Source organism: Miscanthus floridulus, chromosome 15, assembly GCF_019320115.1.
Source record: "Miscanthus floridulus cultivar M001 chromosome 15, ASM1932011v1, whole genome shotgun sequence".
Lineage (NCBI taxonomy): Eukaryota > Viridiplantae > Streptophyta > Magnoliopsida > Poales > Poaceae > Miscanthus > Miscanthus floridulus.
In genome coordinates, this window is record NC_089594.1 from 10,499,174 (window position 1) to 10,524,352 (window position 25,179).

Below are 25,179 nucleotides of genomic sequence, written 5' to 3' on the forward strand. Positions count from 1 at the left end.
GTGGCATCATAGACATTGTCAATATTGAAACCTGTGGCCTGATCACCCCATAGAGTAATTTTCATAACATTTTCTCTGCATGAAAATAAGATGTAAGGAACATGAGGTAGCTATTACTTTATAAATCATGATTCTTATGTCGTATACAAACCCTAGATCTTTGATGTAGATTTCCCTGAGTGTTTTTGCTTTCTCTGTGTTTTTTGGAACAAACGTGTGAGCTGCTTCGTACTTGATGAGATATCCCAGAACATCTTACAAGGCAACAATTCAAATATTCTAAGTATTAGGACCTTGGCATTATAGAATACACAGGAAAAGTCATGCAAGAACAGTTCAATGGAAGAATAGTTTACCTATCAAATTGTACACAACGCGTGCTGGTTTGATAGCTCGTAACGAAGTGATTCTGTAAATGTATTCTAGAATTGAGCGCGGGGGATTTCGTACAAGCTCAACTGATGTGTAGTCGGTGACATCTATCATGAGGTTCTTATCAACTAGTCTGTAGCTTTTTTTCGCATTGTTAACTACAAATTTTTTGACAACATTAACTTTGCCGATACCGAAAAGATGGGCCTTGTCTTTAATCAGGTCATCTAAGATTTCAGCATATATAGCATTTCCCTGTTGGTACAAGCATGAACTCAATTAGATCATGTTTCAGATGGTGATATAGGTGTATTTTTGCACTGCACATAGAAGCATTGTGAATAGTGTATTGCAAAAAACCGAAGCTAATACCTTTGCATCTGCTAGAACCATGCTGACGTAGAGAGGCGGACCCTGACCATTGTTTTCATAGTGGATCCATTTTCTAATGACCTGAACAACAATGCCACGCGAGTGGCGACCTTTCTCTAGATTATTAAGAAAGCTTGGTTCCTGCATGGTGCACCTGTCATACATGTAGCAACAATTTAGTACTATATATGTTTGTATATATGGTACTGTAAAGGCCTCATCGCAATTACAGAAACAAAAAAATAAAAAAGGTGTGCAGGCGATGTTGCAAATGTAAATTAGCAAAGGTAACCATTTCATTCATTGGGTAATAACAAAAGGGGTGCAACTATATTACACTGCTGTACATTTTGATGGATACTATTTACATCTGCTGTACACGGTAAACTTTGCCTAAAATAGAGCACATACAGCTGGCCCTAGGTACTGTACATATGTGTTTATACTACCTCAGAAGATTACTTTGTTCGTATATGCAACCGCGACACAAAATATTAGCAGCAGCAAAGGTGCCTTCATTATCAATATATAGGCACGAGGAACAATCTGCATGAAAACTATTAACAGGAACAGGATACACTAAGTCGCTAAGATAGATGCTGCAGAACTTCTCTGTAAACAACGTTCCTTGTCTCATTAGTAGGCATGGCTTCGTCATCTTCTATGTAGATTTTGAGTCCTTGTTTTGTTGTTACCCTTGAAACCGCTACGTATAACTGACCATGTGTGAAAACTGGTTTTTTAGATAGATGCCGACGGTAGACAATGTTTGACCTTGACTTTTATTGATTGTCATGGCATAGCAAACTCTTACAGGATACTGACGCCGTTGCAGTACAAATGGATATTTGTTACTTTTCAGAGATAGAGTAATGTGTGGTATGGCAAATGTTTGATTTGTATGACATCCATTCATAATCATAGCTTCAATTGTCCATTCTCCAACTGACATAACAATCAATCTTGTACCATTGCAGAGACCCGCTCTTTGATTCAAGTTGCGCAGCAGCATTATAGGAACTCCTTTTTTGAGTACAATTCTATGCTATGGGAAATTGTTACCACTAATTGAGTTAAGGAACTCAATAGGATATAGGAGATCGTATGCTTCATGCTGCGCAGTTGATTTGGTGATACTATCCAAACTCAGATATTCCTTCTCTGTGCCAGGAACCAAAGGAACCATGTACTCATTGACTGTGTCTGTAAGTTCATTTGTTGGAGCTAGTATAGCTCTCTGCGAAAGATACGTGGGGTTTTTGTATCTACTTTCAAAGTTAGGATACACTGACTGTACAATAGCTGCAAGTTTATCATCATCAGCAGGTAAGAGTAATTCATGTGGTACTGTGATCCAGCTTGGTTCATCTTCACCGTCCTTTGCGATAGATGGTATTTTGCCCTCACCAATATTTAATATCCATTTACTAAATGCAGCAACCTCTTGTTGTTGGTATGGATCATCCACTGAACATATCAACCGCATATTCTGTTTTAAGCTTAGTATCTCTACATGAACCCAGAGCCGAGATGTGATTACGGTCGCACTGATAACATCTTGTTTGGTTCCTCCTTCGACCACAGGCAAGATTTGTCTGAGGTCTCCTCCTAAGACGGCAACTTTGCCACCAAATGCAATGTGTGCAGCTTGAGGATTTTTCACTTCTTCTATGTCGCGGAATGTACAGTCCAAGGCTTCAAAACATTTTCTGTTAGCCATAAGTGCCTCATCCCAAATAACTAAACTTGTTAGTTCAATGAGTTCAGAAAGCATGGTGCCTCTGCTAACATCACAGATCATATCGTCCTCTTCCTCACAAGGTATTTTGAATCTTGAATGAGCTGTATGACCTCCTGGTAAAAGCAAGGCTGCTACTCCCGATGATGCGATAGCCAAAACAATTTTGTTGTGTGCTCTAAGATAACCAACTATTCGATTCCATAAATATGTTTTACCAGTTCCTCCATACCCTGATACAAAAAAGAAACCAGGTTGCTTCTACTGCACTCTGTTAACAATTGTATGAAAAGCATTTGTTTGATCTTCATTGAGAGAGGCAGTTGGATTGTTTATGTCAATCAATGGATCGATTGGATATGATAGCTCTTCTTCAACGAGACGATTGTGTAGAATAGGATATTCAGCATGTGTCTTAGGAGGTAAGTTGAAATCAGTTATGTTTCTACCACTCTGTGAGAAAAGAGCACAAAGTTCATCTAGCAAGTAGTCTCTGAGTCTTGAATCAGGCAACACATGGTTAGGATCACCGATCATATCTCTATACTGATAGATGATATCATCAGCTAGATGACGCCATACTTTTTCAAAGAAGGTATTTTCGTCACTCACTTCGTAGAACAGTAACATGGTGACAAATAAGCTTCGTAGCTATGGTGAAGTGGCCCAAGCTGCTGCTTCATCAAAAGCATTATACCATTCTTGATCATCATCAAGGAGCCCACGGGATCTGCATGCTTCTTTGAATGTACAGTGGTATGTGCCATTATGGAACCTGAGGTGTTCATAACTTGTTGCCCCTTTAACTGTGAGCAGTAGCATCCGAAGGTAGTACCGGTCTCCAGCTGATGGATGCACATAGTGAAGACGACCTATCTTACCATGCTGTTGCTTTCGTTTTGTCCAGCTTCGATCTCTCTGATCCCATATCCATTTGGAGGGAAACTCTGGATAGGTTAATATCCTAGCTTCAGGGAATATTTCATTGCATACAAACCACTGAGTCAGCATTGTTCTCCTCAAAAATTCCGCGGACACTAACTTGTCCATTTTGGCTCGGGCACTAAAAGTTATGAAGTTTTCATTGGGAAGATGTATGGGCATTCTTTCTACTGCTGGATAATGCCTGTGAATATCATATCCAAACATTCTCCAACACGCATCTTGCTCACAAATATATCTACAATCAAGATATTCTTTTACTTCATTTATAGTCTGTGTTCCATCGTCATATGGTGCCTGCTGACCTCTTTGGACCCTTTGTAGATAAGCCTTACTACAATCTGCTCCTTTGGTCACATATTTGAAGAGGTACTTGATAAAGGTTGTTTTATTGCACCACTCAACATTTATGTGTGCCTGATATTTTTTTAATAGAAGCATGTTATATGGTACGACCCATCTGTTATCCAATTGAAGACCACTCTTGCATACAAAGAGGCTATTTTGAGTCCTTTTATACACAACAAAACCACCAGAGGTAACTGTAGTATCTGGCTGATATGGTTTGGGAAAATGTTTTGAGCACTTCTTGTTTTTCATGCATGGACACCTAGGATTGTCTTTACCGCAAGGTCCATGTATCATATGTTCTGCAACCAAGGCATAACCTAACGGATCTTGTTTTGGATTAGGGATCTCTGTAGATACATATGTGTCTATCATTGTGGGAGTCGGATCAGATGTATCTTTGCAAGTCCAAAGAATTATATGCGCATGTGGAAGGCCACATTTCTAAAACTCGACGGTATGAAGCACTGCAGTTAAATAGAAGGATCTTAGTATGTCAACGAGGACGTACGCACACAAACATAGGCAGGAAGGTTTATACGGAAGAAACGAAGGTTATAATACCTACACTGCAAGGTCCAAAGGGTGTCCCACATCTAAGGTCACGCAGAAGCTCTTCTAATTTCATGTTGAAGACTCTGACAATCAGATCGTTTCTGTCGCTTGGTTTTTGACCAGGTTTAAAGATAGCCTCGCTGATCTCTAACCACTTAGGATTACATGTAAATGTGATGAAGAAGTCAGGAGGTCCATATTCTCGGCAGATGGCTATACCATCGTGATAGTTCTGTATCATGTAACACCTACCATCGGTATACGACGCCGGTAGCACAGTCATTTTCCCAACCTCACTACCTTCCTCTGATCCTCTGCTTATTGCATCACAGATTCCTTGGATACTCTCCATTCTAATATCAGCCTGGTGATCTACTATGTACTAGAGTCTATTTTCATCGATGCAAGCACGAGCATCAACCTTGGCTTGAGTTGATAAGGCTCCGTAACATAGATAAGGATTGGGTTCATTCTTTCTATAGTGAAACATGTAGCAATAATAATCTTGCATTGTTACTTTGACATGAGCATTTTGTGATGACTGAGTAGCTCCAGTATATAACACACCAGTCTGCCAACCACGTTCAACATATGGGAACAGCAAAGGATATTGGAGCGCCATGAAAGCGGGGTGCAAAGCAGAGATTTGATGGAGGTCTCCTGTCTGTTTTTGCACAATAATGTCTCGCTCAAATGCGTCGAGACTGAAATCACCAACTACAAGCATTGCTAATTGGTCAGTGGTTGGTAAACTATATTGGGGTGGATCTCCATCTTTTGGCCCAACAATACGGATAACAAAATCTTCAGCATCATTATCTGCCAATCTATCTCTAGCCATTCTGAACTGCTGCGCAAATGAGTTATGAGTATCAAGCATGGTAGCCAAGGACTACACAATTGTAGGATCCAAATCTGATTCTCTTCTGTCCTCATGATCTAAAGAAGCAATTCTGTTATCAACTTTGCTGGATGTATCATATACATATAACTGAATAAACTTTGGAGAGTGACCATCTGGAGGCAGCATAGCACCAATGCGGTGATGGATCTGTCCAAAAATTTTGAAAACCGGTGGACCCCTGCCATCGTTCATGGTTCGATCTATGTTGGCTCCCATAGAGGTGAATGCAAAAAGGCAATTGTATCGCCTTATGTTTTTCATAAACTTATTAGAAACAGATCCTCCATCAAATGTTGCTAAAGATGCCAATGGTTCAGGTCTAGGAAGAAAAGGCGGAATAACAACTCTGCCTCCTTTACAACATTTGTTGTAGATAATAGATCCAGAGGCGCTTCGGGATTCTCGGCCAATCTTCTCAGCATGCCAGAAAATGGCACGACAGTTGCAGCATTCCTGGGTTGGTCCTCCATAGTAGGATCTACTAGGATATGACACTGTAGGTTGTTGATGGAAGAGATAGGTAAATATTGATAATGTAGGAATAGTTGATTGGGGCTGAAAACAGCGGTGAAGGTAATGAGGACATAAGGAGATAGGATTGTGACCTTTGAGAGCCTCTATGAACTCTTCATCAAATTGACCGCACTGTAGGTCAGAACTGTGCACGGTAGCAGCACCTGTATAGGAGACGTAGGTCTGAAACATGGTGGCGTCTAAAGCACACTGAAACAACAGGTAGTATGAAGACCGTAACAATACCTCCCCACACACGACGATGTTGGTTTAGGAGCTTTCTTCTTTTTTGTCTACAGGTTGTTGGATCAGGGCTCTATATACGAGAAGAGGAATTGTTGGCTGATTCAAGAACAGCATAGGTAAGAAGCAGATCAATATAAGAGTATCCCTAAATGTATTAGCCTATAGGTAGGAGGATACATACGTCCTCTTGCTCGGCGGCGCCTCGATGTGCCTGCAGCGGAGGCATCTATATGCAATGAAGCATCCGCTGACAAATATAGGCATACATTGTTAGATATAATAAAACAATATAACAACCAGGCTTTTGGATACACCTCTGGACACTGGTCAGATAAGAAGGCGAATGACATAAAAAGCAGTGTACATACACGAAAGCGGAGCAGGCATTTGAACTTGGTATTCCATAGACGATGAAGGCTGCGCATCTTATCATAGACATATAACAATGAAAGCAGGTCTTTTGACGGAAAAAATAGATCATAACCAATTGCTTATCTAGTGGGTCTGGTTCATGAGGTTGTCTCGGTTTACCGACAACAAAATTACATGATCATGCATGAGGTAACAAACCAGGAACGTGGAGCAACGATTTCCTTTTTTTGTTTATAATGTAAGCACATAAGAATGGAGAAGGTGTGGACATATCTTAAGCGGTAAGAAAGAAACAATTAGGTGGCCATAAAGAATAAATAAGGAAGAAGAAGATTTGGAAAGCAACAAAATAAGCAGCATTACCTCTTTATTAACATAGCTGCACATACAATAGGGAGAACTAAAAAAACGTGAAACCTATGAATGTAAACTTAGAAGCACCCTAATACTCAACCGTGGTAAACTAACAGGTAAGCTCATCTAGTAACTACTGCGCAAACATTGCAATATTTGAAAAAGACACTGGGTCCTCATTTGACGCTGCAACGACCAATCTGGCAAGCTGAGCCCCTCTATTAGCAACAGGAAACAAATAATGAGATAGATCTCTATATAATTGCAGGCCATGGATGCTGTAGTCAATAACCAGAAATCCATATATGCTCTGTAAGACTATAAGAGTCTGCAATGCTGCTGCCTCATAGGCGAAATTATCATGTAAAGCATCCTGAGCCCAGAAAATAGTGTTTTGGAGGTTGTCTGAACTACATTGGCCGTAAGCTCAACCTCTATCCCATATATGTGTTCGCCACCGTCACCTATTTCATGTATACAAGCTACATAAGGTAGACAGCAGCGGCGAGCAACCTCGCGCAATGTACAGAGATAGGAAAAATTGAGGGAGAACATGGTCACAATTTTGAACCAAATCAGCAGGCACAGGAGGCTCGTTCTGAAACAAATCGATTTCGTTGAAACAAATCGATTTTGTTTTATTTCGAAAACTGATTCACCTGTGGAAAACTACAGGCGTTCTTTGAAAAAATTTTAGACACACTCTATTTTTTCACAAAAAACACCATGGCCAATCTCCGAACAGTTGCAACAACCGTTTGCATCCCTTGATTTGTGTGGCAAGAACCCAAAAACAGCAGTAACATATCAGTGTAAGAATCTACACGAATCAGTAACTGGAACAGAGTGTATTTGTGGTGGAGGAGCGCCGTGTTACCTCAAGCCGAGCAGATTTGAAACGGCGCAGAACAAAGCGCAAACAGGTATGGAACTCCCTGGCAGCAACCCCCTTTCCCCAACCGAATCCGCCAAGAACGGCACACTCGGCGGAGGAAGGAGCAGAGCAATGGCGCAAATCAACTATTCCTCCATGAGATCCACCAACGAAGCCATTGGCAGAGGCGAACCCAAAGGCAAAACGGCGGAGCAAATCGGCGTCAGTGTAGGGGCGGACGGAAGGCACTCAGGCGGAGCGAGTAGGGGAAGACGATGTGCAGCGAAAAGGGTGTAGGGGCGGACGGAAGGCACTCAGGAGAAGCGAGCAGAGGAAGACGATGTGCAGCGAAGAGGGTGAAAGGACGAGAGGAGGAACGACCGAGGTCGTCGGGCCAAGAAGGCCGATCGGGCAGAAACTGAGGCGCTCCGGTAAGCGGCAAGAAGCCGAAGCAAGTGACATAGGAGACTAAAGCCAATGGAAGCTAGAAACTAAGCACCATCTGAAGCTAATTCAAGGAATCAGCACCCTCCATCCCGCGATCGAACGACGGAAAAAAATTACGTCGCCGTGGACAATGCTTCTGGCCGAGGAGCATTCCCCCCTTGTCGGGATAAATATTGGATGTGTTTGTAGCAAATAAACTAGGCTTGACAGTTTGAACCTGGTGACCAGAAAGTCCACTTGGTCGGTTGATTCGGCAAAAAATAATCCGCGAGATGATGCGGCATCTCAACGACTAAAATATTAGCATCGCGTAATATTTTTTTTCGAGGAAAGGGTAGCCCCCTACTGGTTAAAATATATTAATTAATAGAAGAAATATTATTAAAGTACAAAGTGTTTATATTTATATTGATATGTGCTCATCGACAACGTAATATCACATTTAGTGCACGAAGTCAAACGGCTAGATGATGAAATAATAAAAAATAGAGAAAATTTTCATGTTTCATAAGATATCATTTTTTAATTACATAAAAAAACATAGGCACACTAAGCAGCAGTTCGCACATTAGTATATCACTAGTTTTGTTTCCAATGTCATGTTCAAGCAGAGTTTATTCGCGCACAAAAAGGAAATGACAATAATAAACTCATTATAGGTAATTATAATAAAAATCGAAACCCATAAACAGGTGATAATTATAAACTAATTACAAGTTACACTAAAAGGAAAGCCCTACTGAAAAGTGAATATCGCTCACTGCTCCACTAGCAGTGTTGTTGCTTTATTTAGGATTTGTGTATTTAAGTTTTGGAAGAGCATAGAAGCACCTCGCAACTAGCCAAGTGATTTATCATTATTCAAAGTTGGAAAGAAATATGTAAAGCATGTCATTTTCAACATATCCTAGAGCATTTGTTTTCTGTCCATAAGGTCATTAGCAGTTTAGCATGATAACTAACACTACTTAATCAGGAGATGCTGACAGGGTTAATTATCTATGCTTCTCTCTTGCCTCTTGGGACTACATTGAAAATGACTAGTTGGTGAAAATTTGTTCAAAGGGATGTCCTATTATAAGTTCTTTATTTCCTCTCTATGCCTGTGCCGGTGGGGATCGACCCACCAAACCCAAGATTTTGTTATAAAGTTGTGCCTCCTTTTTATTTAACAAGTAATATAAGACCAAGATGAGAGTCTTGAGAAATGTAAAGAAATGCAGAGTCAGGGCTTTGAGCTAGCTGTCCTCTGCACATGGGTTTGTGTTGATAATGGCATTTCGTTAGTTAGATGTGGCGGGCTCTTCTCCGTTACTGCATGCTTACAGATACTAATATTATTCCTGAAACTATTTGACTGACATCTAGAGATAAAAAAGGAAATATGTAGAAACTCTTATTTCTTATAGGACATTTCTCATGATATTTTCTCAATGTGCTTGCGCAACTTTCATGGAAGGAGGAGGGTTGTGATAGGCGTGGCGAACCAACGTTAAACCTAGCCATTTTAATAGAGATAAAACCCGAAAGAAAACCGTTGGGGCGTAACCCTCTTAGCGATGCGCCATATCGAAACCCGGGTATGATGTTAAATGAGCAAGGGCCGGGTCGTCACCCCCTTGACGCGCCGTGTCGTGATCTGGGCACAGTGTCAAGTGAGCAAGGATCGGGTCGTCGCATCCTTAGTGGCGCGCTACATCGGCGCCCGGGTGTAGTGAAAAATGAGCAAGAGTCTTCACATCTGAGTCGACGGGTGCGAAGGGTAAGGAAGCTAGTCGAACCAACTAGGATCCGTTTAGGTAGTTGGAATGTAGGGTCGCTTACAGGTAAGTTAAGAGAATTAGTTGATACCACGATTAGGAGGCGTGTAAATATATTATGCGTTCAAGAGACTAAATGGAAGGGTCAGAAGGCAAAGGAGGTGGACAATACAGGTTTCAAGCTTTGGTACACAGGGACAGTTGCGAATAAAAATAGAGTAGGAGTTTTGATTGATAAGAGCCTCAAGAATAGTGTGGTGGGAGTGAGAAGGCAAGGAGATATGATTATCTTAGTCAAGCTTGTTATTGGTGATATGGTCTTGAACGTAATTAGTGTGTATGCCCCCCAAGTAGGCCTTGACGAGAGTGCTAAGAGACAGTTCTGGAAAGACTTAGATGGCCTGATTAGAGCTGTACCTAGTAGTGAGAAGCTTTTTATAGGAGGAGATCTTAATGGGCATGTAGGTACTACAAGCGCTGGTTTTAAGACAGTTCATGGAGGTTTTGGGTATCGTAGTAGGAATCAGGAGGGGGAGGAAGTTCTGGACTTCGTGGTAGCTTTTGACCTGATGATAGCCAACACTTTCTTTAGAAAGAGAGAATCTCATCTAGTGACCTTCAGTAGCGGACAACACTCTAGCTAGATTGACTTTGTCCTCATAAGAAGAAAGGACAAACGAGCATGCTTGGGTTGCAAGGTGATACCAGAGGAGTGTGTTGTTTCTCAACATAAGTTTTTTGTGGCAGATTTTCGTTTTTAGGTGTGTGCCCGTAGGGATAAACAAACTAAGATTGAAAGAACAAAGTGGTGGAAACTGAAAGGAAAGACGTCAGAGGTATTCAGGGAAAGGGTTATCAAAGAGGGCTCTTGGAAGGAAGAAGAGGTCATAAACAACATGTGGGAGAAGATGGCAACCAACATTCGGAAGGTGGCCTCAGAGGTGTGTGGAGTAACCAAAGGAAGTGGAGGCAAGGCTAAAGATACTTGGTGGTGGAACGAGGAAGTCCAAAGGGCTATTAAGGAGAAGAAAGAGTGCTATAGACGCTTGTACCATGACAGGAGTGTGGACAACATAGAGAAGTACAAGGTGGCAAAGAAGACTGCAAAGCGAGCTGTAAGTATGACAAAGGGTAGAGCGTACGAGGATCTTTACCAACGTTTGAGTACGAAGGAAGGAGAGAAGGACATTTATAGGATGGCTAGGGTTCGTGAGAGAAAGACAAGAGACTTCAACCAAGTTAAGTGCATTAAGGATGAAAAGGAGCATCTCTTGGTGAAGGAGGATGAGATCCGACATCGATGGCAAGAGTATTTTGACAAATTATTCAATGGTGAGAATACAGACACAACCTTTTAGTTGGATGACTCTTTTGATGACACCAATAGGCGCTTTGTACGGAGAATCCAAGAATTTGAGGTTAGAGAGGCGTTGAAAAGGATGAAAGGAGGTAAGGCGATGGGACCGAATGGTATCCCAATCGAGGTATGGAGATGCCTCGGGGACATAGCTATAGTATGGCTAACTAAGTTGTTCAACCATATTTTTCGATCGAACAAGATGCCTGATGAGTGGAGGAGAAGTATATTGGTACCGATCTATAAGAATAAAGGGGATATTCAAAGTTGTACTAATTACCGGGGAATTAAGTTGATGAGCCATACTATGAAGCTATGGGAGAGAGTTATCGAGCATCGCTTGAGAGCAATAATGCGGGTCTCTATAAACCAATTTGGTTTCATGCCCGAAAGGTCAACTATGGAAGTTATTTTCTTAATAAGACAAGTTATGGAGCGGTATAGGGAGAAGAAGAAGGACCTACACATGGTTTTTATTGACTTGGAGAAGGCTTGTGATAAAATACCAAGGGATGTTATGTGGTGGGCTTTGGACAAACATAAAGTCCCAACGAAGTACGTCGGGCTCATTAAGGACATGTACAACAATGTTGTGACTAGAGTTCAAACAAGTAATGAAGACACGGATGACTTCCCGATTAGGATAGGACTACATCAAGGGCCAACTTTAAACCCTTATTTGTTTGCCTTAGTGATGGATGAGGTCACAAGGGACATACAAGGGGACATCCCTTGGTGTATGCTTTTCGCGGACGATGTAGTGCTAGTTGATGAAAGCCGGACATGAGTGAATCAGAAACTGGAGTTATGACAAGAGACTTTGGAGTCCAAAGGTTTTAGACTCACTACTACTCAGGAGGAGGAAGATATTAGTTTGGAAGGTCAAGTAGTGCCTAGGAAGGATAGCTTTCAATATTTAGGATCAATGCTACAAAGAGACGGGGATATTGATGAAGATGTTAGCCATAGAATCAAAGCAGGGTAGATGATGTGGCGGCAAGCATCTGGTGTCCTATATGATAAAAGGGTACCACAGAAGCTAAAAGGCAAGTTTTATAGGACGACGATTAGACCTGCTATGTTGTATGGTGCAGAATGTTGGCCTATGAAAAGACGATATGTTCAACAGATAAGTGTCGCGGAAATGCGTATGTTGCGTTGGTTTTGTGGTCATACAAGAAGGGATCGAGTTTGGAACGATGATATACGTGATAGATTAGGGGTAGCACCAATTGAAGAAAAGCTTGTCCAACACCGGTTGAGATGGTTTGGACATGTCCAACGGAGACCTCCAGAAGCACCAGTGCGTAGTGGAATCCTAAGTCAGGATAGTAACGTGAAGAGAGGCAGAGGAAGACCGAAGTTGACTTGGGTAGAGACAATAAAAGGAGACTTGAAAATATGGAATATACCCAAAGACTTAGCCTTAGATAGGAGTGCTTGAAAGACAGCTATCCACGTGTCTGAACCTTGATGGCTTATGCTGGGTTTCAACTCTAGCCTACCCCAACTTGTTTGAGACTTAAAGACTTTGTTGTTGTTGTCGTCGTCGTCTTTGTTGTGCTTGCGCAACTTTGTTGCTCTCAGCCTGATTAGTCTTCAGTTTTTTTCTATCCAATATTGCTTTGCATAGACGACGAAACAAAGTGTGACATATGCTCTTGGATACTCTGTATTTTGCTTTCAAGGATATTAGTGCTTGTAAACTTTATTGGTTGCAATAATCCAATAAACAGGACGTGGCTTTGTTCTTGCCACTGAGAACAAAATGAAGGAGAGGATGAAAAAAAAAAAAAAGCACTGCAGTGCCGTTAAGTGGAATTCCAGCCAGACATAGGCTGTGACACGTGCTAACGTTGAAGAATGCTCCTACACCGTCGTTGTTTAATGCTATAAATAAAGGTGGTCAGCTCTTCCAAGTCCCAGGCACAAGCTGCCTAGCTCCGTTCTGCCAAGAAACGCCTCCTGCTCTCCTCCCTCCTCCCTCCTCCATCATCCTCGCCATGGCTCTTGAGTCTGTTCCTACCTATCTCAGTGATTTGGGATCCCACCAGGCTGCCAGAGCCCAGCAGCAAAGAATCAGGTACGCTTCATCGTAGGTTCGTTCCTAAATTCTGCTGCGAAATTTGTTCGGCTTCATCTGTTTCATTCTGATGCCTTTTCTTCAATTTCTGTTCTGTAAAAAAACTCACCAGGAAAGATGAGCGCATCTGGACCTCAGACACATATGCACCCTACGACGATGGACACCAGTGGAGGAAGTACGGCGAGAAGAAGCTCTCCAACTCCAACTTCCCAAGGTTTTTAGTCCCTCTTGGATTCTTCATCCCCTTGCCAATAGAGTTATATTCTCCAAATAAGTTTGTTGTTTCAGTCCATGCATGCATCCCCTTTGTGTGCAAAAACCTCTCTTTACTACTACGAATCGTCAATTTAGTTATTACTATATCTGTAATGTAATGAGTTTGTAGGACCTGTTACTGGGTGAACTGCGTACTGAGGGTGGTTACCTCTAATCTTTGGAATTAATTCAGGAACAAGCTTTGCATGCCTTGTTTTACTGGAAGAATTCCTAGTTTTTAATACCTTTAATTTGTTCTGTAATGGCTTCCAGTAGTATAATAAGTAAAGATGAACTATACATGCTTTTCCTATCTCTAATGCTGTAATTTTCTTCTTAAATGAAGCGTGTTATGGTGGTTTTGTAGGCACAAATCTTGACCATTCCACTGTTTTTGTTTACCTCTGATGGAGGATATATCAAATTGTGTGTTTGTCTACTAGTCACTTCTAAGACGACAAGAAATCCTTTTCTTGTCATTACTGTTTTGCATAATCCTCTATCTGCCACTGCTAGTGGCATAGGTGGTCCCCATATGCCATTGAGACATTGGTGGCAAATAAAGAACTGCAAAATTTTACAATGGCAAATAAGGAATTGCCCTTTTTTGTTACCATTTATAGGCCATAGCCTTGATTGATTGAAAGAAACAAATTGTTCTATGTAACGATTACTGGACTAGGAAAATAACCTTCACAGTAGCTATCGTTCTTAATTATTGACAACTCAACTAGACAAATAAAAACTTGTAAAGTGTTACTTCCTATATGAATAGTAATATACGATCCACATGCCACCTTTATTACCTGCCATTTGCAACTTGTTCAAATAATCAAATCTTATACTTCACTAGCAAGTACAAGTTCCATCATTTGCTTAGCGCCCTTGTTCTCTAACTCAATTTTCAACTATTACTAGTGTGAATGCCGACAGTCTCTGCTACCCTTTCTTTTAATTTTCCTGGAGAGTGATTGGAATGCGGTTTCTTGTAAGCCCATTAAGAGCATGTTGACAGATCAGAACTTTTGTTTGTTTTCCTAAAAGGCGGTGGAGGTAGAAGATGTCTCAAAGGTGTTTATCAATGCTGTTCCACCTAATTTAGGTAGACTAAGTGTTAATAGAGGGGGGAAAGGACATGACTAATATCATTAGTGGAAGACCTGGCGGTACTTATTATCACAAAACCAAGAAATGAAAAGTGGGTATAGACTATTTTGGTTAGTAAGGAGTAAGTTATCCTATTGTAAGCACTAAGCAGTCGGTAAAAGTATTTGGATTGGCCGGGCATTTTTGGCCAACAATTCACCTCTTTCCCTTCGAAGTGAGATTTCAGTACATGACATCCTGTTTTCAGGTTCTATTACAGATGCACCTACAAGAACGACATGAAGTGCCCGGCTACAAAGCACGTCCAACAGAAGGACACAAGCGATTCACCGTTGTTCTCTGTCACTTACTTCAACCATCACACCTGCAGCATCATCTCAAATCCCATAGGAAGCACGAGAGATATTGCCGCGCAATCGGCCTCGAGTAAAGCGGTGTCGATCTGCTTCATCCCCCATTCTTTCAGAGATGAGCCGCATCAGTCACCGATTACACATTCTTTCAGAGGCAACCAACAGCCGGCTGAGAGGAGCGCCTACGCAGCAAACCGGTTTCAGTGGACCACCGCATCGTCTCCGTCTCCTAACAGTAACGACAGTTCGGTTAAGATGGAGATTGACACTTTTTCAGGGGCAAACGCTTCGTCCAGCTCCAGCAGCATGGGTTCTCTGCCGAGGACGAGGACGTTGCTACCGATCGGTCAGTCCAGATGCATCGAGTACTTCCATTTCTTGTGATGAGAAGGTGTCCGCTGTTTTGTTTGTTTTTTGTTTTTTTTGAGCTCCAAGTGAAGTTTATATGTGGCGTTGGAGGCAACTAACATATTGCTGTCCCGTCCTGGGCATGAACCACAGGGACCCAACCTACAGGTCCCCATAGAGATGTTCGTGCCCTGTTGTTTACTTCTTTACTGTCAGATTGAAGCCACATTTTTGTGCTTGAATATGGTGTGAAAAATGGCATTGGCATCGGAGTTTCTTTTATCTGGTAGACCGAAGCCACATTTTCGTGATTGAATATGACGTGAGGAATGGTATTGGAGTCTCTTTTATCTGGTAGACTGTTTTTGAGGTAGCACCATTTGTTTGTTCAGGCCTTCAGGGATGATAGTAGTATGTATGGAATTCCTTACAGAAGGTTTGCCTGATCATTCTGCAAGCTCTACTATTGAAATACTAAGTACTAGCGAACTTGAACATAATATGGCCTGCGCTGTTATAGTCGTTCAATGTTGAAGTGGAGCTTGCGAATTGAGACTACAGTGCTTCAGTGAACTTACTGGCTTGAAGAATGCGGATTGAAGTTTCTCTACCAAAGTACTAGTAGATTATTATAGTTATCTTTGGAAGAACGAAAATAACCGTGGGTCAATTGCCAACACAAGCGAACCTATTCAAATCTAATGATTCAGAACTAAAACTCACTACTCATCTCTGTCACCAGATGTACTTTAAACATTCTTGTATGTTTGTATATTTGCACATATATTTGAGTTCAAAAAATTTTCAGTAATGCTTGGCCAAAGGCGTCCGTCCCATCCAGACGCCGCGCCTCACCCCGCTTGCTGTTGCTCCCTTCTCCCACCACGCACCCCACCTTGCGCCGCTCGCTCCTCTCTCTCCTGCCCATCGCGCGCCCCACCCGTGCCTCGCTCCTCGCTCCTCGCTTCGGCTGTGCGCCGCGCCGCCCGCTCCCTCCTGTAGTGCACGCTGCTCGCCCAGGCGAGCCAAGGCTGCTGGTGCTCGCTCGCTCGCCGCCAGATCCTACCTCGACGATTGGAATCGATAGGCCCCGGTCTTCCCCACCCCAATGTTGCAAACGTATATTTTAAGTGTTTTAGATGTTTCAGAGGTATGTTGTAGTTGTTACAATGGATGTTTGTCGACAAAAGATGCTCGGCAGTCCACCGAGGGGTATCCCACGATGGTAGATTTGTCGTAGAGGTGAGCGAGATCAGGAGCGAGATGGTAATACAAGCATCAAGACACAAGATTTAGACAGGTTCGGCCGTCAGTATGACGTCGTCAGTATGACGTAATACCTACATCCTGTGTTCTGATGTATTGCATTGAGATGTATCGATCGTGTCCATTAGGGGACCCCTGCCTCTCCTTATATAGTCTGGAGGGGCAGGGTTACAAGGAAAGTAGCCTATTTGGTACTATACAATATCTTGCGGTGCACGCCGAGCAACGCCATGCACGCCTTGATCTTGTGGGCTGGGCCACCTCTGATGGTGCGGCCCATGTCTTGTCTTGTGGATACCGGGGGCCATACCCCCACAATGTTACAAAAAGATCAGGATGTTGCACATGTTGCATATTTTGCAAGTGTTTTCAGATATATGTTGCAAAGGTTTTTCCAAAATGTTTTATCTGTTTCAGACGTATATTGCAGCAAGTGTTTTATCTGGATGTTGCATATGTTTCACACATATGTGCAACTGTTTTATCTGGATACTACATATATTTCACACATATGTCACAACTGTATGTTTCAAGTGTTTCATTTATGTCAGAGGTATGTTGCATCCAATTATTTCATATTACAAGTGTTTCACAGGGCACGGTGAGTGATGGGCACACGGCCCGGGCGCCAGGGGATAGGGCGCGGCGAGCTAGAGGCCGGCTCCTAGGTCCTTCCCACGCAGAGAGAGGAGGGTGTCAGGAAAGGAGCGGGGCGTAGCGACAGGGCAGGGTGCGCGTGCGAGACGAGGGCAAGGCAGACGGGGGCGGATTGCGCGGCCGTCTAGATGCGAGGAAGCGAACGTCACAGCGTCGAGGGCGTGGTGCGTGTGCGAGTCGAAACGAGGCGGACGGAGGTGGGCTACGTGGGCGTCCAGACGCGTGCGCTCGTCCAAATGTCTGGATGCTAGCCACGCCCAAACACATTTTGCACAAATGTTTATAGAAAAAGGACTAATAGTCGAACAAATGAAAAAGGGCAATGGTTTCATATTTTTAGAGACAAGACAAAGGAAGTATACAGTTTTAGAAACTCGTTGCTTGAGCTCTCTTTATCTCTAAATAAAGAGTTCAGTTTTGGAGACAAAACATGACAATCTTAGCTCAATCGGATCTCTAGAGTTGGCACATGGACCAGAATAATTTCATTTTCATCGTGCTTTCAATCATGTGGATTGTGACTGTTTAGGCCGAAACGCAAATGCTACTAGCTAGTCGTTGTGTTGTGATCTTGGGCCTCCACATCCAAGCACTTGGGCTCAGTTGTTCTGTGCGTGGAGCCTGTTTGGACTGTATTGTACTGCTGTGGGCTTTTCTAGTGGGCGTGCTACAGTTAGTAGGGCTTTGCAGAGTTCTCTCGTGAACTGGGCTAGTATGATGTGCTATTTTCTCTTTCTTTTTCTTTCCTTGCAGACTGTTACTGTTTTTGAGATACCCTCTTCAAAAAGAGATCAGTCGGTTCAAAAAAGAAATGAAGAGATCAGTCCACAAATTTATTAGAGCATGTTCAGAAGTTTTGCAAAACAATTCCCTATTTTGACTTTTTAGAAAAAAAAGGGAATAAAATGTCCTCCAACAATTTGGTAAAAGAGCTCCTTAAAAATAAAAGAAGTTACCAAATATTCTCTCCAACTCGTAAGTTTTCACAGTCAAGAGGAACTCCATTCCGCTTCTCATCTGGTGTTTTTCTCATGGATAAGAGTAAATTGGACGCATAATTAAATTTAAAAAATAAAAAACTTTATGTGAGAAAACGCTAAGAGACAAAGAAACTAATTAAAAAAGTTCGGTTTGTTAGAAATAGTTGAGGTTCCCAATGCAAAAACCGTTTAGGAAGCTAATAAAGACAACTATTAGAGAGGACAATAAATTGAGGTTGCTACTTTATTTTGTTAACTCGCTAAATTTATTGGTTTAGCAAGTTAATTATATCAAACAAACCTGGAATTGCTCTTAGCTACAAGATGGAGCATCCTCAACTCAGACACGGCCAAAAAAACAAACAAAAAATTTCTTAGTTCAACATTGAGCAGCCATCCGTGGAATGCGAAAATATGCACTGACTTGGTCCCAAGAGCCCGATGACACGCTTGGATTAATAACATGTAAAATTGATAGAAGAAACCTGGTCGTGAAATTAAATGATGGCAATATTTCCTACATCATGGAGAAACAAAGAAAACGGTTTTGGTGTCAAGAAGAGATTAGAGGACAATTATTTATTACAAGAGTTATAGCAAAGAGACTTGTTTGGATGTACACACATGGGTTGAGGTGGATAAATGGGCATTCAAACAATGCCAGGGTGACAGGAAAAACACAGGAGGATGAAGCCAGGATGGGGAAGATTCCGACATATTCAAGGTATGGCAGTCACCGCTGACCCGGCATATAAACATTGTTGGGCCACACTGCGTGACTTTTATGTGGGCGGGATAGTTAAGTTCGACCATATTATAGCTAGATATATAGGAGAATTAAATTTTCATAGACTGACACACCAGCAGACCGTTATATTAGAGTTTTGTGCTTGAGGCCAAACCACAGATAACATCAGCCGGTCGGTCATTTGCGTGCATCCTACGTAGATAGTATAGCTAGGTTACCCTTGGAGGTCTCCGATCCCGTGCATCACTTTCACGTGTGAACGCACGCTGCGCCACGATTGAAGGGTAAACTATAACAAATGAACCCCTTGATAGATTAGTGCCTGCAGCTTTTATTTGCTTTCATCAATTAATCATTGTGTCCTGTGTCCACATGAACTTTGAATTGGAATTTCCATCGAGTCGTCTCGCTCTCCTCATTGTCGTTTGTCAATGCAATAATCCATCTTTAGAGAAACTATAAAGTAAATAATCCAGCGTACGTCTGCGTGTGGAAAAGAAGTGCACGCAGCACAAATAAGTAGTAGTACATCATATATATGGCATAAATTGACTACCCAAGGTATACAATACCCTTCTCTATCTTAGTGATGAAGTAACCTAGCTAGGACACTGTCAGCTGTTGCCAAAGAGCAAATTTCTTCAAAACAGTTGCTTAATTGCTAGTTACTTTGCTAGTTACCAAATCGTAACTTCATGGTAGTGAGGCTTATAACTTATAAATCTCTTGTTGTTTGCAAACACTATGTTACAACAAAGCCATCATATATATATGGTCGGTTGTGCTGGAACCGGCAGCGACTATGCTTCACCGTCAGACCGTAAGCCTAGGATCCAATCAATGACTGGCGATCCTTTTAAACCATTAGTGAAGACATATATCATTGTTGGTTGAAGCTATGAACCGGCAGTGATGTTTCACTGTTGGGTTGGGTTGGTGGCTCTAACCGGCACTAATAGTTAGGGTATCACTGTCGGCTCAACTTTCCACCTAGCAGTGATATGTTACTGTCGATTCATTTGTTCACCCTGCAGCGACATGAAACCATCATTGCCGGGTTTTAGGTTGACCCGACATGTTTTGGCTGTTGGATCCAACTACCTACAAATTACTTACTTCTTCATTGTTCGATTCACCTACCATCATTCCTCCTGGTTATAAGACATATGAGGTCTTGCTTTGTCCCACATCGATTCCCTACGTGTAACACCAATTCATTGCTTCACCATTTGTAGTCTCATCAATACGTGTTCACTATGCGAGAAAGAGCTCCGCATACACATTCCATTATTTCGTAGTCAAGATGGTGCACAAGAGGTGCTAGAAGAATGTTCGTGAAGATGGAGACACGCCAATGCCAAGGTGCGCTGGCAGCAATGCTAGCGTATGCCGGTTGACTCTTGGCCTATGTTGATCTAGTGGCGAGCATTGGCTCATCACTGCTCGTGAGCCTAGTCAGTGGCGAAGCTAGATCAAATTAGAGGGTGGTGCACTTGCCTTGTGAGTGCATAGACAAGTTTAATAGGGGTGCATATATGGTGAAATTTTAATCAAAATCACTGTTTTTGCATTTTTTGGGTCTAATGCATAGACAAGTCTAATAGGGGGTGCACCACCCAAAAATCACATAACATACCTTCACCCCTGAGCCTAGTGGCTCCTCCACCCCCTCTGACATGCTTTTGCACTTTTGAGATTAGTCGGGTGCTAGAAGAATGTTTGTGAAGTAGTTATATTGTAATGTGTTTGTAGACTCCAACGCTAACATTGTCCTAGCCGGACAAAGGTTCTACCTCTTTATCGAAAAGGTCTTTGTTATCGTATATGTAATTTTATTTTAAAGTATTTGTTACCGTATGTTTATGTAACCCAAATCTTTCTGTTCACATGCAATAGACGTCATACTTGTTGTCCAGGAGTTTCAGAAATTTTGGTGATTCGCTATTTTGTATAGTTTACCATAAAACAATAGTGATAGCCGATATTAATGTCCCTTTGTATGGTTGCAATGTATGTAGCTTTTGAACCGCTCCTAGAAACTGATTTCTAGAAGTGACTGACTTAAGAAAATGTCCCCTGAAAACTTATCTATTTTCAAGGGTGGTTGACATAAAATAACCAACCTGGATATCATATTTTTGGGGGATTCTTATGCCAACAAGGGGTGGGCAACATATATCACTAGAATGAACCGAACCAGATTTAACAGATACATGAGAGTATATGATATATAACATGATCAGAGGTTCCTGGTATATCTTCTTGCGGGTGTTAATTGGAATTGCATCTGGCTTCCACACGTACCATTTGTAAAGCTACAGGTTTGTTTGGCAGGACTCCTCCTCAAGTGCTTCTTTGGAAAGCCGGAGTACTTGTGGAGTCACTTTTTTGACTCCGACTCCAGGTCTACTGATTCGGCTCCTCTACTGTTTCCTATAAAACGACTCCTCCTAAGGTGTTTGGTATGGCGCGCTCCTCCGTAGAAGCTGCTGCAGGAGCCGGGGCCTGTCAAACATGCTCTAGGTATACTAGACTAGACTATGGTAGCTACTAGCTAGTCTGGTCATCGGTGAGTTTACCCCTCAACTGCTCCCTAGTCCTGTCGAATTCCACGCGCTCTGGTAGCTACTCTGGTCTCGGTCCACGCCCACATATACATTCGATCGGGGTGAAGTCTGCATATATACCACGACAATGAGCTAGCTTGACACAGATAGCATCACCAGCTAGCTTCCTATACCGCACATAAGAAGCCCATATATATCCAGCAAGAAGCTAATAATAAGAAGATGGATGGTGATGGCGCGGTGAGGGAGGTGGCGCAGGTGTACGAGCACATCAAGCTCCAGCAGCCTGTCCTCCTCCATTACTCCTCCTCGCAGTCGCCATCGCCATCCACGACGACGACGACCACCCGGCTGGCGCACAACCTCCTCGGCCAGGCGCTGCGAGCCCTCAACGTCGCCCTCTCCGTCATGAAGCAGCAGCAGCCTGCAGCTACTCTCTCTTGCAGTGGCAGTGGTCCACCTGCAGTGACACTACCAGCCGAGCTGGTCAAAGCTGAGCCTGGACCTGGTGGAGTAGGACTACTCCCTTCCAATTCTTCCCAAGAAACAGCGACCAGATCAGGCAACAAAAGACGAAGGTGAGCTCTAGCTAGTCCTGATCGACATCATCTAACACGTTGCATATAATGCAAATATGCAACATATAACCGACGAACTACACACGTACTTCTTGCAGATCATTGGCGATGGCAGGGAGAAACAAGCCATCAACGTCGTCGTGGGTCGACTTCACCACCGTGCCGTACGAGGACGGCTACCAGTGGAGGAAATACGGCGAGAAGAAGATTAACGGCGCCGGCCACACCAGGAGCTACTTCAGGTGCACCTACAAAAACGACATCGGCTGCCGGGCCACCAAGCACGTGCAGCAGAGCGACGACATCGGCAGCGATCCGCCGGTGTTCCAAGTCACATACAACGGCAACCACACTTGCGGCGGCGGCGGCGGCGAGTGCACTGCTACTGCGCCCATCACCTCATCTGCCATTGTTGCCAACAGCAGCTGCGATGCGGCGGCCATGGTGAAGCAAGAACCGCCAACAGCGCTGCTGCCGCCTCCTCTGGTCGCGGCCGAGCCTTATTCTGCCCTGCCTTTTGATCGGACGACGACGACGCTCTGCCAAGACCTGTTGGTTCCTGTCGGCATGCGGCGGTTCTGTGGCACTGTAAGAGACTGTCATGGCGGCGTTGCGACGTCGACGACGAGTTCGTGCATCTCCAGCGAGTCCTCCGATGAGTACTCTGCAGCTGGTGGGGAGGACATGGCCGCGCGGATGGCGGGAGTGGAAGCACCTGCAGATGACGTCCCTTTCAACGATTTCGAGCTTTTCCTCCTGTGCAACAGCTTCAAGCACTACTAGAGTAGTTATACAGCCTACGTACACAATAAGATGCAGGGTTCTTTTTTGAAAAAAAAAAGGAAACTAGTGTGTGTAGAGGAATGTGGTACACAAAGAAAGTTGATTGTTGAAGTAGTCGTGTGTTGTGTATCGCGTGTGAAAAACAAGCTAATGCTCACCAATGCTCCTACTGGTGTCTGGTGGTATAGTTCAGTGTAACAACACATTATAAAAGGGACAAACGGTAAAGTATTTATATTGGTACTAAAAGAAAGAGAAAATCTAGTGAAAGATCCGCGTTGCTTGTGATTGGATTTGCAACGACTTTGACCGCCGTGCCTAAGCATCACAATGTGATTGGAGTTGCTTCTTGGTCGCAAAATGGTTTAGTGTATTAGCGCCCTTTGCTTCTTACCGCTTTTTCATTTCTCTGACCTTCCGTGTTGCAAGCCGTGGCTTGCGTTCTGTAACCGTCTTGCTACCCTCTTAATGAAAAACAGGCTCAGTTGAGCGTGGTTGCGAAAAAAAAACAATACGTCAAAAAATGAGCATCACTGCTGATGTCAAAAAATAGTACAGTACCTGTTTGGGTTCACTTTCTCTTTTTAAAATTTTTAATATAGATAACTCTCTTGTCGATTTATTTCAAAAAAAAGAAAGAGCTGGTCACAATTTACTAAGCAACAAATGAAACATCCAAAGGAACCTGGACTTGGACACAATTATATATCGGACGACGGGTCATGCTCCCACACGAGCAAGTGACACCGCCCGTCGCCGCCTTCCACCACCGCCTGTGGTCACCGCGGCGACATGCCGCTTCGCTGCACTGCTCATCCTCCGCTAATCCATCGCCTCCATCAACTGATCGTCGACGAGACTCCCCCGCCCTTTCTTCACCCAAACCGCCGTCTCCACCGCCTTGACCGGCGGAGAGGCACCCCACCGCCCCGCCCACCCACCGCCGCGCCAACCTGCCGCCGAGATTTAGAACCAGAGGAGATGGCCAAATCCTAACCCGCCTCCAGAATGGATTTTTTTTGCGACTGACGACGAGTATGATGCCACGCTAAAAAAATAATTTGAGAATGTGCAACTGCTTTGTATAGTTCATCAAAAACATCTGGACAATGATGATAATACTCCCTCCATTCTAAATTATATGTAAGACATTTTGACTTTGTTTGGATACAGGACACGTAGTTTTTGTTATATATTTGGATATAAAACATGCTTAGATATATAGCAAAAACAATGTATCTAGAAAAGTCAAAATGACTTATAATTTGAAAAATAGAGAGTAGTATTCTACATCAAAATAGAAGGGATGAGATGAGGATGCTTACTTTTTTTTTTGCATTTTCTATGTTAAAATAATGGTTCTAGAACCTGCATATTTTGCTTTTTGCCTATATGACACACTGACGCTGGAAAGGAGGGAGCCTAAAAAACTGTTATGTGTTTATATTATAGTTAACGCGAAAACACGTCGTTAGACAAGCACGTCACGTACAGCTTGCAAAGACACTCCTTACATCACATTTGCCAAACCTGATTTAGCTGGTTTTGTCATCCAACATAACCAGTTTTGACAGGCTACAACGTTTGTCGTCGTTGAATGCTAACCTAGGACGTCGGGACAAGGGCATACCATTGTGCCCTAGACTCGGTAGGTCATCTAGGATGCCCCCCTTAGCTAAATATGTTGGGGGAATGAAAAAGATAAAAGAAGGAAAAAAAGGATATTGTTTGATAGAAATGATTAGATGTTCTCAATTAGTTGTGGCCCTGTATTGTATCTATAAGGTGGAGAGGTCTTACTCTAAGTACAAGTGAGTTTACTAACCTGTGTTTGGTTCTGATAGGTGTTATAGCGGACTGCACTGACCAGATGAACCCAAAAGCTTAATTCATTGGGAGAAGGTAGACAATCCACTTATACACTTATGGAGCCTCTGCCAGGACTCGAACTCGAGACTTCTGGCTTTGATACCATGTTAGAGTTGACTGCACTGACCACATGAATCCAAAAGCTTAAGTCATTGGGAGAAGGTAGGCAATCCTCTTATACACTTCAACAATAGGATGGTTCTATGCTTATTTTTTGGGACCATCCCACCTTTGTGTTTGGTTGAGAAGATAGATTTATCCTATTTTTTATTTAGTAGGAGGGATTGAGAGGGATGGAATGATGTCATTTATCAACACTGTTAGCAATAGTCATCATTGGCCCCACCTATCAATCATGACCCTCCGTGTCATACTCCTAGGCTATCTTTTTTTTGTTGGTCTTATCTTTCCGTGTGGTCTCGAGAGTT

At 42.9% G+C, this 25,179-nt stretch overlaps 3 protein-coding genes across 3 annotated transcripts; 2 read left to right on the forward strand and 1 right to left on the reverse strand.

Moving 5' to 3' along the window:
• Positions 1-1,789: 1,789 nt before the first annotated feature.
• LOC136506982 (uncharacterized) lies at positions 1,790-5,207 on the reverse strand. Its single transcript, XM_066501848.1, has 2 exons — positions 4,895-5,207; positions 1,790-2,715 (listed from the first exon to the last, which is right to left on the reverse strand). The coding sequence occupies exons 1-2, from the start codon at positions 5,205-5,207 to the stop codon at positions 1,790-1,792; spliced, it is 1,239 nt and encodes a 412-aa protein (XP_066357945.1).
• A 7,673-nt stretch (positions 5,208-12,880) lies between these two features.
• LOC136509039 (probable WRKY transcription factor 46) lies at positions 12,881-16,005 on the forward strand. The gene is made up of 3 exons (XM_066503836.1): positions 12,881-13,237; positions 13,350-13,454; positions 14,850-16,005. The coding sequence occupies exons 1-3, from the start codon at positions 13,158-13,160 to the stop codon at positions 15,337-15,339; spliced, it is 675 nt and encodes a 224-aa protein (XP_066359933.1). The 5' UTR covers positions 12,881-13,157; the 3' UTR covers positions 15,340-16,005.
• A 5,738-nt stretch (positions 16,006-21,743) lies between these two features.
• On the forward strand, positions 21,744-22,882 carry LOC136506983 (transcription factor WRKY45-1-like). The gene is made up of 2 exons (XM_066501849.1): positions 21,744-22,099; positions 22,198-22,882. The coding sequence occupies exons 1-2, from the start codon at positions 21,744-21,746 to the stop codon at positions 22,880-22,882; spliced, it is 1,041 nt and encodes a 346-aa protein (XP_066357946.1).
• Positions 22,883-25,179: the final 2,297 nt, after the last annotated feature.